Source organism: Oncorhynchus kisutch, linkage group LG6 (genome assembly GCF_002021735.2).
Source record: "Oncorhynchus kisutch isolate 150728-3 linkage group LG6, Okis_V2, whole genome shotgun sequence".
NCBI lineage: Eukaryota > Metazoa > Chordata > Actinopteri > Salmoniformes > Salmonidae > Oncorhynchus > Oncorhynchus kisutch.
In genome coordinates this window covers 66,462,305-66,475,213 of record NC_034179.2, presented here as the reverse complement: position 1 = coordinate 66,475,213, position 12,909 = coordinate 66,462,305, and the positions used below count along the sequence as shown (strand labels likewise).

General features: G+C 43.6%; 1 protein-coding gene across 1 annotated transcript in view; it reads left to right on the top strand.

The window, feature by feature from the left end:
* The first annotated feature begins 7,704 nt into the window (after nt 1–7,704).
* Nucleotides 7,705–12,909, top strand: part of LOC109898317 (neurabin-2-like) — a 59,744-nt gene continuing 54,539 nt past the window's right edge. Inside the window, exons 1-2 of the mRNA XM_020493252.2 lie at nt 7,705–7,874; nt 10,644–12,170. Of these exons, the coding sequence (XP_020348841.1) occupies nt 10,707–12,170 (1,464 nt within the window). The 5' untranslated portion in view covers nt 7,705–7,874; nt 10,644–10,706. The remainder of the gene's footprint in view (nt 7,875–10,643; nt 12,171–12,909) is intronic.

The following is a 12,909-nucleotide window of genomic DNA, read 5'->3' as shown; positions in this document are numbered from 1 at the left end:
GAAATACTGCCATCTTGTGGAACCAGGTGGCTCGGGTCATATAGACTAGGCCTAGCGGCACTCTAAAAACAGTAGATGTATATATCCCCTGAGGAAGGTATTCCTAAACTGAGAATGGCGTTGCGTACCCAGACGGTGCGCTAAATAAAAATGTGATTCACATAAAAACAAATAAAAATACAAATCTTCATATTTTCAAACAGTCCATTTATGTTTTCCAATTGGGCTATACTGTACACTTGGGCGAGGTTTTTCTTCTCTCACCTGAGTAGCCCCGTTTCTCATTTCACATGCCCAATTTTTTTTTTAACCATCAGCAACACAACGTCAAATACAGGTAGCCTAGTCAAATAATGAACATCCAATCACATTAACCGTTACTCTCCCGCATGAATTCCACTAACGGTCCGTATGGAGCCAAACTGTAGCTGCTGCTAAAGTTGGTATCTGTACTGATGGCACAAAAGCAAAGACAGGGAGACGTAGTGGAGTGGTAACGTGTGCAAGCAGTTGCTCCCGACGCCACTTGGGAACACTGCAGCATCCACTGAGAGGCTCTTGCAGCCAAGGGAATGCCTGACAGCTTGAAAGACGTTTTGGGCACTACAGTGAAAATGGTTTAACTTTGTTAAAGCAAGGCCCCTGAACTCTCCTGTATTTTCTGCACGGTGCAATTATATGGGCAGCGACCATGCGGTGCTTTAGAACATACAGGAAGTGCTGGGTTGTTCGTGAACCCGGCTCGCATATCAGAAGAGCCAAATCTATTTATAAAAATATGTAAAAAATTAAGATATGAATAATCAAAAGATTTAAATGAATAGAATTAACTAATTCAAAGAACGAAAAAAAAATAAAAATAATATAGGCCTAAATGCTCAAGCACACACACATTCGTTCTGACTGTCTGCTCAGACTAACAGCCTCACCTGTTGTTCCTGTCAATCAGGCACGCAGTGTCAAGCAATGAACCAAAGATGTGTGAGGGAGGGCCAAGCCAACTCACTCAAAGTCACACACTTAGCAGCCGAGGAGAGAGAGGAAGGACAGTTGTGAAAACAACAGCTGGAAAATGAGTTGGAAGCACAGTAGCATTTGGATGCATTTTAACAATGTAGACAATGTTAGAGCACAGTGTAGAATTTGCCAAAACAAAATCTCATATGAAGCCGGTTCTACGCACAACCTACACCGGCATATGCGAACTGTGCACCCAACTGTGAAGCTAGCTGTAGCGGAGCTTCGAGAAAGTAGGCCTACTCCGCGACCCACAGCATGGACCAGTTTATACCAAAGTCCATGTCTGTAGCAAAACAAGGTCAAATTGATATTGCATTGGCTAAAATGGTTGCCACGGATTTCCAGCCATTTTCGATCGTGGAGGACAGAGGTTTTAGAAATTATAGCAATAGTCTAAATCCAATGTACACAGTTCCAAGCAGGAAAACCCTTTCAAAATCAGTTATTCCACAACTGTACGAGAGCACACAAGAGTCCAAAAAGCTACTGCAGTTTGCCTTACCACTGACTGCTGGACATCAAGGGTAACCACTTCTTACATATCGGTTACATGTCACTTCATTGAAGATTTTTCGATGTCTAGCTGTCTTCTGGACTGCTTTGAGTTCTGGACTGCTTTTGAGCAAGTAGATGGAAAAGTGGTCTGTTGTATTAGCGTCAATGCAGCTATATACATTATAGATGTATATGAGCAGTAGATGAGAATGTAGTATCAGTAGACAAAACATGAACCTGAACTAATAAGTTACTGTTCTCTCTTTTCAGCTACGTGACAGCCTCAAAAATGATACTCCTGTGTAAGGGTCTGCAGCGAATCACAGCCAGCCCCCAGAGAGAAGCAAATGTAACCACAGGACATGTGACAGAGTTGATGGACACCCTATGTTCATCAATGGACAGAAAGTTCCACAGAATGGAATATAATCACGTGCTATCAGAAACCGCTGCACTTGACCCCAGGTTTAAGAAGTTAGCCTTCAGTGATGCCAGAGCGAGTGATGAGGCTCTTCAAATAATAACCTCGGCAGTAGGGAGGAACAGCCCCAGCAGTCAGCTGGCTCAGGCACCAGGGCAACAGGAAGAAGAGGAATCAGATGGAGCAGAATCACCAGCAGTAGTGCCACAAATGCTGTTTGACGAGAGAGTAACTGGGGATGCAGCACGAAGGAATCCCTCAGCAGATGCCATAATGGATGCCTCCTGCATTATCTGCAGATCCTCTGAGCTTGTGGAAGAACAAGACCTCTGTCTACCCACTGCTTACTAAAGTCATGACAGAGATACTCATAGTGCATAGTGGCCACATCTGTTCCCTCTGAAAGGGTCTTCTCGAAAACGGGACAAATCATTACTGAGAGAAGAAACGGCATCAGCCCCTCGAAAGTGAGGCAGCTTGCATTTCTGAATGCAAATCTCTGATAAAAGCAAAATGTGGTCAGCATTGCTGTGTGATGCTGGTTATAACATGGCAATAAAGGAGAGAAAATAGGGAACAGATTCATGTTTTAAGTGGGATGCTGCAGTTTTGCACATTGTTATTTATTTTTCTTTGATATGGTGCAATATTCTATTATTATGTTGTAAAGATTGTATTCGTTTTGTATTGTTAGGTTTATATGCAGTTTGTTTATGTACATTAAAAGGTTATACTTTAAATGCAAATGTTTAATAGCATTCTTTTTCATAACCAAATGGATTTAACAATGGATTGGTTTGTTAAGGGAGAGTATGGTTTCATTTAATAATTTAATTAGAATTGTTTTAACACCAATCATAGTCAAACTATCGCAAACTGTTTGACTTGAAAAAATACAAAACATAAATTTTTTTAAAGAGCTGCTTGGGAGCCAAAAGAGCCAGCTTTTTTTGGTGAGCTGAGCCGAACGAGCCGGCTCAGTGAAAAGAGCTGGAATGCCCATCACTATTACTGACCATCATTTTCACGTCTGACCGCTTGTTTGATGACGAGTTTCTCCCACGACTGGCCTCTGGGTGATGTTTTTTTCTTGACTGAATGATCTGAATCTAGGATTACAGGAACTCTACAGGAACTCTCCGCAACTATATTCAATGTGCGGGACAAAATTGAGGCTATGATAAAGAAATTGGAGCTGTTCTCTGTCTGCATCAACAACGACAACACACAGGTCTTTCGAAATTGCAACAAGCGGTTCTGTGAGTATCCTGCCTTGTCAAATCGCGCTGTTAAGACACTGATGCCCTTTGCAACCACGTACCTATGTGAGAGTAGATTCTCGGCCCTTAATAGCATGAAAACTAAATACAGGCACAGACTGTGTGTGGAAAATTATTTAAGACTGAGACTCTCTCCTATACAACCCAATATTGAGTTATGTGCATCCTTTCAAGCACACCCTTCTCATTAACCTGTGGTGAGTTATTCACAATTTTCAATTAACAAATAAGGTTTTATATGTAAGATAGTTAAATAAAGAGCTAAATAATGTATTATTATAATATTATTATTTGTGCCCTGGTCCTATAAGAGCTCTTTGTCACTTCCCACAAGCCGGGTTGTGACAAAAACTCACACTCATTCTTATGTTTAATAAATATATCGTAGTGGCAGGCTTACAATGATGGCAAAAACCACATTTGAGAGTTACAGTATTTTGGCGTGATGCCTGACAAAATGTGCACCACCACCGCCTGCAGTCGCTATCGAGTCCTTTTGGCTGTCTGTCACATGCATCACATGTTGCCTGGGGAGGCTCCAGTCGTTCACCACAGTGAGTCTCCAGACAGAGAGAGACAACAGGCAGCACAAATGTGGGTCATTACTGCGGTGTGTGTGTCTGTGCAGCCACATGACCACAGGCAGGGGAGGCGTTGCCATGGAGACTCCACCACAGTTGTGTGTGTGTGTGTGTGTGTGTGTGTGAGGGCCGCACTCGAGTTGAGAGATTCAAGGCCTCAGCTGCAATGAATCTCTCTGAGAACTGGTGCCTGCTGTGAGCCAACCTGCTGCAGGTACAGTGGTCTGGACCCTACATCATTTGGTTCTGGTGGCACTTGGCTGCAGCATGCTGCTTGTAACACCACCAGAGGTGTGGCTTTGAATCTGGAATGGGGCCACATATACAGAATATGTTTGATAAAACAACTTGCTTTGAGGTTAATACTCATTTTATTATACAATGTGGATGTGGATATTCGAGGGTGTTACATATAAATAATTTAAGCCCATCAATACTAATAATAATGTGCATTTTCTCACAGACTCACACTGTATGAACACAGTTCTCTTTTGTTATCCAAGCTGGAGAAGAGTAGGGATGTGTGGTTTGTTGCTCTGCCATCTGCTGGCTACATATGGTCAGTAGAAATACATCTTTACATTTGAGTAGGTTGAAGATAACAATACTGCCACTACCTGTATTTACTGTTACCACTAGTCCTGTTATCAATAGGTAGGAATGATACAAGTCATCTTTAATATGTTCATGGTATATAGTGAATGTGCTGATATATAGGGATATATAGGGTTCCGTCAAGGCAACATCTCTTACCATCCCGCCTCTTCTCTCTGCAGTAAGTCTGCAGTGTTGAGTCATTGGTTTAGACAGCTGGGGCTGCATCCCAAATGTCACACTATCCCCTAAATAGTGCACTTCTTTTGCCAGAGCCCTATGGGCCTTGTTCAAAAGTAGTGTGCTATGTCGGGAATAGGGTGCCATTTGAGACTTTCCTCTGCTGTGTTGACCCATGGTTAACCCCAAAGGATGATAATTCTGCCACTGCACGTTAGAACCTGGTGGTAGAGGGAAATGATCTCTCTCTGTGGAGACTAGACAGATGGAATCCCACTATAAACTGTAAGGTAAAAAAAAATGTACACACAGATATTTTAGAACATGGTTTTCTCACCATGTTCTCTGTGCCCATCAGGTCTGTTATTGGAGTGTTTTACATGTCCAAGGACCATTGTGGTGACACTGACAGGAGGAACCACCTAACCTTAACCGATCAGAAAGAAAGGCAAGGGCAACACGTATAACAGGCTAGGGAAAGACTGAACATGAAGACGGTGTTTGTTCTTTAAATAAACAACACAAAAGGAATACAAAATGATTACACTTTTGCAATGCCTTTATAATTCAATATATAGCCTATGGTATTCTTTCTATAGAGGGCGAGTGAGCAAATCACATGGGTATGAGCCTATAAAAATATGCCTATAATTTAATATCTTAAAAAATATCTTTAACATGCCACTTTCCACCTGCGGTGCCCAGAGAATGGTGGCAAAGTGTCTCTAAGTGCATCAATGATGACTCTATCAATTTACAAAACATAAAACAAGGGCATCCCTCATCGAATACAAGTTTCCCTCTAATCCTGCATGTTATTGTCATGTTCAGTGGGATAGGCCTGCATTTTAAGAGATGGCTTGGTTTATTCCCTATTTGTCATTCATTTTTACCAGGTTAGTCTCATTGAGATAAAAATCTATTTTTTTCCAAGAGAGACCTTCATTTATATACATTTCTACCATGTATATTCAGCTTTCCAGTCCCTATGTGCAACTAGCCTAGTAGTAGCCTACACACTTTGGAAAAAATACGCTATCTAGAACCCAAAAGGTTTTCCCCAGAGGACCCAAAAGAGTTCTACCTCGAACCAAAAAGGGTGGGTAATTAACAACGTCATGCACCCTGATGTGGTCAGTGGTATAAGCTACTATAAGACATCTTTATGTCAAGAGGTAATTTTTTTGTAAAACAACTGAACAAAAATACAAACTCAGCAAAAATATAAACGCAACACGTAAAGTGTTGGTTCCATGTTTCATGAGCTGAAATCAAAAATCCCATAAATGTTCTGTTTGTACAAAAAAAGCTTATTTCTCTAAAATGTTGTGCACAAATTTATCCTTTGCCAAGATAATCCATCCACTTGACAGGTATGACATATCAAGAAGCTGATTAAACCGCATGATCATTATGCAGGTGCACCTTGTGCTGGGGACAATAAAAGGCCACTCTAGAATGTGCAGTTTTTTCACATAACAAAATGCAACAGATGAATCAAGTTTTGAGAGAGCGTGCAATTGGCATGCTGAATGTCCACCAGAGCTGTTGCTAGATAATTTAATGTTAATTTCTCTATCAAAAGCCGCCTACTACATAATTTTTGACAATTTGGCAGTATGTCCAACCGTCCTCACACCTGCAGATGACATGTAACCAAGCCAGCCCAGGACCTCCATATCTGGCTTCTTTACATGCGGGATCATCTGAGACTAGCCACACGGACAGCGGTTGAAACTGAGGAGTATTTCTGTCTGTAATAAAGCACTTTTGTGTGGAAAAAAACGAATTCTGATTGTCTGGGCCTAGCTCCCCAGTGGGTGGGCCTATGCCTTCCCAGGCCCACCCATGGCTGCGCTCCAGCCCAGTCATGAGAAATCCATAGATTAGGGTTTAATTAAATTATTTCAGTTGACTGATTAAAATCGTTGAAATTGTTGGATGTTGCGTTCATATTTTTGTTCAGTATACATCGATAAAGGAAATGTAAACACTTTTAGACAACATCTGTTTAATGTAATGAAAAGGCACTATAACGCCTGTAGCCTATCCGATAAACTCGACAAGGATCTCATCTAGATTAGGCCTTCTTATACCCCCTAAACCCATAAACGATATTTTTTGTTGTTGTAATCTATGAATAACTGTATTAGGCTCAAGAGAAATCCTATTTGTCCCTGCATTTAAAGAGCAACTGCCCGTGGCAAATTGTGTTTGCATGGAAGTAGAACATTCTGCAAAGGATTGTTTCAATTTTTACCACAAACCAAGAACAGAAAGTCGTCACACTTATCACCATCGCGATAAACGATCTAACAAAACCTCATTGGGTTTGGATAATCCTATGATGAAGTGTCAAAAGGAAAGTGGTGTCATTTGGAGGTTCCACTGGCTGTTGTTACACTTCTGTGCACTGTACGCACAGACAAATAGTAAAACAGGCCTAGCATACCACCCCGTCAAAATAGTTAATCGTGTCTTTGGAAGATGTTGTGATTGCTTTTGAATCGTGAGCATTAACCATTGTTCTTCTTGTGTCTTCACAGATTTAACTCACGAGGTCGCTGCCGACTCTCACATTTTTGTTCCATTCCAAGGAACAGCCTAACAATGTAACAACCACCACCACTTCGATATATATATTTTTACTGTTCATTATATTACATTTTTTTAATGATGTGTGTAACATTTCATTGGGCTATACTTTGACTCAATTTATTTCAGATCGAGCTATATGAAAGTGTAACAGCTTTTGGCGTTTGGTCACCAGTCGGTCTAATGGTTTTGGGCTATAAGGGGCTATACACGCAAATACAATGTCATTTGTAATTATTTGGGTGCTGAAATTAGTAATTTGTATAAAAACTTAATTTTATGTGACGTTTAATCGGCTATAAACTCATAGGTCTAGCAGCCGGTTCAGTGGGATAATAAATCATCTATAGACCTGTTCGACTATTGTAGCCAATAGCCCTACGAGAGGCATGTCTTTTGCAAGATAAATTAGGGGGGAATCTTCAAGTCTATTTTGTTTTGCTCTACATCAAGGGTTAAAGTTGCCTGTGATGCCATATGCTGTTGGTGGTGAGGAGGGGGAGGTTGGAGAGAGAGAGAGAGAGAGAGAGAGAGGGAGAGGGAGAGAGAGAGAGAGAGGGAGGGAGAGGGAGAGAGAGAGAGAGAGAGGGAACGAGCAAAGGCATCAGTTCGCTACGCTCGCAAGGGAATCAGAAGCGAAAACAGAACGTGGACACAATGGATTCTATAATAGACAGATTGTAACTTGAACGTAACACTGTGAGCAAGGTACGGTAACCAAACCTAGTAAAGATGTAACGACATTACATGTTTTTGCTTTTATCTTGCTCTTGTAGAGAAAATAACTGGTATTCCAACTGCAGAAGATGCAGGAAGCGATGTACAGCCATCATGCAAGCGAGGTGTTCGAGGCCCTTAATTTCCGCAGGGTCCTAATGTTTTTGACAACACGGCGTTTTGACGGACGCACATAGGGTATTGTTGGGGATGTTTAATGAAAGTGTATTCCACAATAAATGTCCTGTATATACATAGTTTGTTGAGCGTGCTAGCGTTTATAGCGAACAGACTAAACTATAGCGCTCCGTAATCCTAACTGACTGTCTGCCTGGTAGTCTATTAGTCACAACAAAAACCTATCATAACATGACATGTGTTTATTTTAGATGCTCCGTTGCACATCAGACACACGTTGCTACATTTTACAGACTACCTATTTGGAACGTGTCGTTTCCTGATACAATATATCGTACGATTGTTGGACTGTAGCTGAGAAAATGTCTATTTTGTGTCAAAAATTGCGGAATGGTCTATACGCTGAGAAGACGAGTCACTGACAAAATAGCGTGCTCCATGACTAAAGAATTTAGGGTAGATTGTGTTCGTGTTTTGTAGAGGATGTCCTTTGTGCTGTCAATGCATAGGCTGTTGCAATAGCTTATCCCATTCATTGAAATGGCACTGATCAAATGCGGATATATGGATTCTCTGTCCGATTTCAATTAGGCCCAATGTTGGATAGATTCTCATCAAAGGCATTAGGTATATCATATTTAAATCCAACTGACATCATACATGACATGTCGACTACATCCGTTTACATACAATAGGCCTATGTGTAGTGGTAGAAGGATACTGTGCTTTCTTTGTAAATACAATTACAACGTTCATGGGATAAGGGGTCGCCATGGTAATATACGATAAGAGGAAACTGGATCAATACAGTGCTGCTGATTTGAAGAATAAAGGCATTGTGGCATGTATTTGCATAATTATGGTCCAGCCTGGTATTTTGTACGTGATTTTCAACAACATTTAGGCATATTTAGTCTATTACATGGTCTGAGTGCGGCAGGGTAGACTAGTGGTTAGAGCGTTGAACTAGTAACCAAAAGTTTGCAAGATTGAATCCCTGAGCTGACAAGGTAAAAACCTGTCGTTCTGCCCCTGAACAAGGCAGTTAACCCACTGTTCCTAGACCATCATTGAAAATAAGAATTTGTTCTTAACTGACTTGCCTAGTTAAATAAATACAAATATATACAAAAGTATCTGGACATCCTTTCAAATGAGTGGATTTGGCTATTTCAGCGTCACCTGTTGGTGAAATGTGTATAAAATTGAGCACACAACCATTGGCAGATAAATGGCCTCACTGAAGAGCTCAGTGACTTTCAACATGGCACTGTGATAGGATGCCACCTTTACGACAAGTCAGTTTGTCAAATTTCTGCCCTGCTAGAGCTGTCCCCGGTCAACTGTAGGTCCTGTTATTGGGAAGTGTCTAGGAAATGTCTAGGAGCAACATTGGCTCAGCCGTAAAGTGGTAGGCCACACAAGCCCACAGAACAGGACTGCAGAGTGCTAAAGCGCATAACGTGTAAAAATCGCCTGTCCTTTGTTGCAACACTCACTACCGAGTTCCAAACTGCCACTGGAAGCAATGCGAAAAATCTTAACGCTACAACACACAATTTACATTCTAAACAATTCTGTGTTTCCAACTTTATGGCAACAGTTTGGGGAAGGCCCTTTCCAATTGCAGCATGACAATGCCCCTGTGTACAAAGTGAGGTACGTAGAGAAATGGTTTGTCAGGATCGCTGTGTAAAAACTTGACTGGCCTGCACAGAGCCCTGACCTCAACTCCATATAACACATTTGGGATGAATTGGAACGCCGACTGTGAGACAAGTCTAATCGCCCAACGTCAGTGCCCGACCTCACTAATGCTCTTGTGGCTGAATGGAAGCAAGTGCCCACAGAAAAGTTCCAACATCTAGTGGAAAGCCTTCCCAGAAGAGTGTTATAGCAGCAAACGACGAGCAGGCGTCTACATACTGTTGGTTATATACTGTATTTGAGTGACCGTAAAGACATTGGATTTGCAGTCCTCTCTCAAACAGACTCATGGCTCTGATTACATGAATGAGGATTATTGTTATACAGTTAGCTTTAAGACCCTGTGGTGTCTTTCTACTTTGCAGCAGCTTTTGCTGTCGGTGTTGAGACCAGAAATCTTGAGGCAGCTGAGAGAAATCCTAGCGATCAAAATGATATAATGACTAAGGGATACAGCACAAGCAATCCGTCACAAGTTGAACTTCTGCCAGGCCTACTCCAATTTGCTATCTGTGTGTTATTGTTGTAAACCCTAGACTAGTCATATCATATTTATCTCATATCATTCACTGCAGTTCTCCTTTCTACGTGTAGGTGAATAAGTAGGTTACAGCCTGGGGCGTTGCAAATCTCCTATTTACATCAGCACAAACTTCCCTCACACCCACGTGTGTAGCTTTCTATTTTTTCTCTCTCTTGGATTTCTCTAACTTGCTCCTTTTCAAGCTTCTATCCATCCTTCCCTTCCTTTCTTGTGTGCAAGATCTCTATCTATCTTCCTTTCATTTTCACTAACCCACTCTCTCTTCCCCACTATCGCTCAATGCGGTTATTGCATGTGTGCCTGTCTACCTTATGTGGCAGGCAGACTCCCTCAGGTGAAATTGAGTGGTTTTGTTTGTTTTTCTCATCCAGGGGGAGGAAGACAGAGGAGCTATGCTGTTACTTCCAAGTCTCAGTGGCTCAGTTTGATTAACCATGATGAAGACTGAACCCCCATCAGCGGGCAGTGCCAGCTCCACCCTCCGGAGCCCGTCCCCCCACAGGAATGCCTATGAGGCGGGCATCCAGGCTCTGAAGCAGGCCCACGACGCCCTGAATAATGCCGCCAATGGGGACGATGCTGCCAAGGATGGAAAGCCGCCACGGCCTACCGGCAGGGGCCGCCGCCAGTACGGCTCCAATGTCCACCGCATCAAGAACATGTTCATGCAGATGCAGTCGCCTGGCGATGAGGATGACCCGTCCAAGGCCAATGACCAGGCGGTGCGGCTGTCCCTGCCCAGGGCCAGCAGCCTCAATGAGGACGTGAACCACAGCGCCCTGCTCAAGCTGGGCGCCACTGTCTCTGAGCGCGTCAACCGCTTCGACCCCAAGGGCGGCGAAGTCGGCGGGTCCCGAGGGGCCTCAGCGGGGTACTCCAAGCTTCAGGAGACGAGGAAGATCTTCGAGCAGCGCCAGCTGCAGGAGAAGCAGTCGGCCACCAACCGCATCCTGCTCAAGAAGGAGCGTCCGGTTTCATCCGCGGTCCAGGACAGTCGGCTGGATGTGGTAGTGCGCTTCAATGGCAGCACTGAGTCTCTGGACTGCCTGGATATGGTAGGGGGAGCCGGTGAGGCGGTGTCGCCCACCGTTAGCCAGCTAAGCGCTGTCTTCGAGAAGGGTGACCTGAGGAACAACCTGAACCGGCCCTCCTCCACGTCCCCATTGCCCTCCCGAGGAGAAAGCCCCACTCCGGCGAAAACAGCGGAATGCCTCAACTCCAAAATCATCGCCAGGAAGGTGCAAGTCTTGCCCCCAGGAAGTCAGGAGGATGGGAGCAGCCAAGCCTTGGACCAGGAGGGTTCCCCCAGAAGCCCCAGGAACAGAGCAGCTCCCCAAAACGACAACGGCTCCTCAGGAAGTCCACAAACAGGGGACAGGACCTCTTCTGCTTCTACCGAAGCCAAGCCTGAGAGGGAGAGAGGGAAGGAAGCCAGGGGCTCAAGTACCGGAGGCGAGCCTGGCAGGGAACCAATACCCAGGGACCAAGAGGACTCCTCCACACCCGAGGCAGGAAGCCGGCTGGTGCAGGCCGAGATCCACGCCTCACTGGAAAATGGAGAGGCCTCTGGGGGCCCCAGTGACATGGTAGGGCGGCAGGAGGGAGAGAGGGGCCACAGGGAGGAGCCAGGGGAGGGGCCCCAATGTGAGGGACAGGAAGAGGATGGCCTGGAGGAGGAGTCTCGTAAGGATGATTACTCGGAGGGCGACCTGGTGGACATCAGCGCATACAGCGGCATCGGAGAGGACTCCGGCGGCAGCCAGCTGGATGAGGATGAGGAGGAGGAAGATGAGCCCTACGAGCCAGAGTCGAGCTGCTCTGAGATCCCGGGACTGCCTGCTGAGGAGGAAGCACCGCCGGAGAACAGGAAGATCTGCTTTAGCACTGGACCGATAAAGGTGAGTCTCTGGTTCAGGTGGGCAGAAATGAGGAACAGTTTATCAGGAGATAAGGGAAGAGACTGGTCTGAAGTGGAGATCAGAAGCTATCTAGTGGTAGACTATTATTTTTACCCTTAGGCATAGTACTTCGTTTTATTTTTTGTTTTACAGTAGTATTCAGAAGACTAAGCTCTATGACTCATTTGTGTAGAAGTTATAATAGTAGTTTGTTGACGCTACCACACAGTTTACATTGGCCTACGCCTCTACACATTTTACACATTTGAATGACTTTGCATTTCCTGTATTGGTGAAAACATCTTGTGAAAGCCTGTGCAAAGATCAGCATCCACATACTTCCTTCCACCTTCAAATCAAATGTTATTAGTCACATGCTTTGTAAACAACAGGTGTGTACTAACAGTGAAATGCTTACTTAGGGGCCCTTTCCAACAATGCAGAGAGAAAGAAAATAGAGAAATAATTGAAAAGTAAAACATGTAATAATAGATACACAATGATCAACCATAAATTGGCTAATAGGGGTACCAGTACCGAGTCGATGTGCAGGGGTACGAGGTAATTGAGGTAGATATGTGAATATAACTAGGAATAAAGTAACAGATCATAAACAGTAGCAGCAGTGTATGTGATGAGTCAAAATAGTTCATGCAGATTGTCCGGGTAACTATTTGGTTAACTATTTAATTAACCATTTAAGAGGTGTTCAAGTTACATTTGAAACTCTCTACTAGTG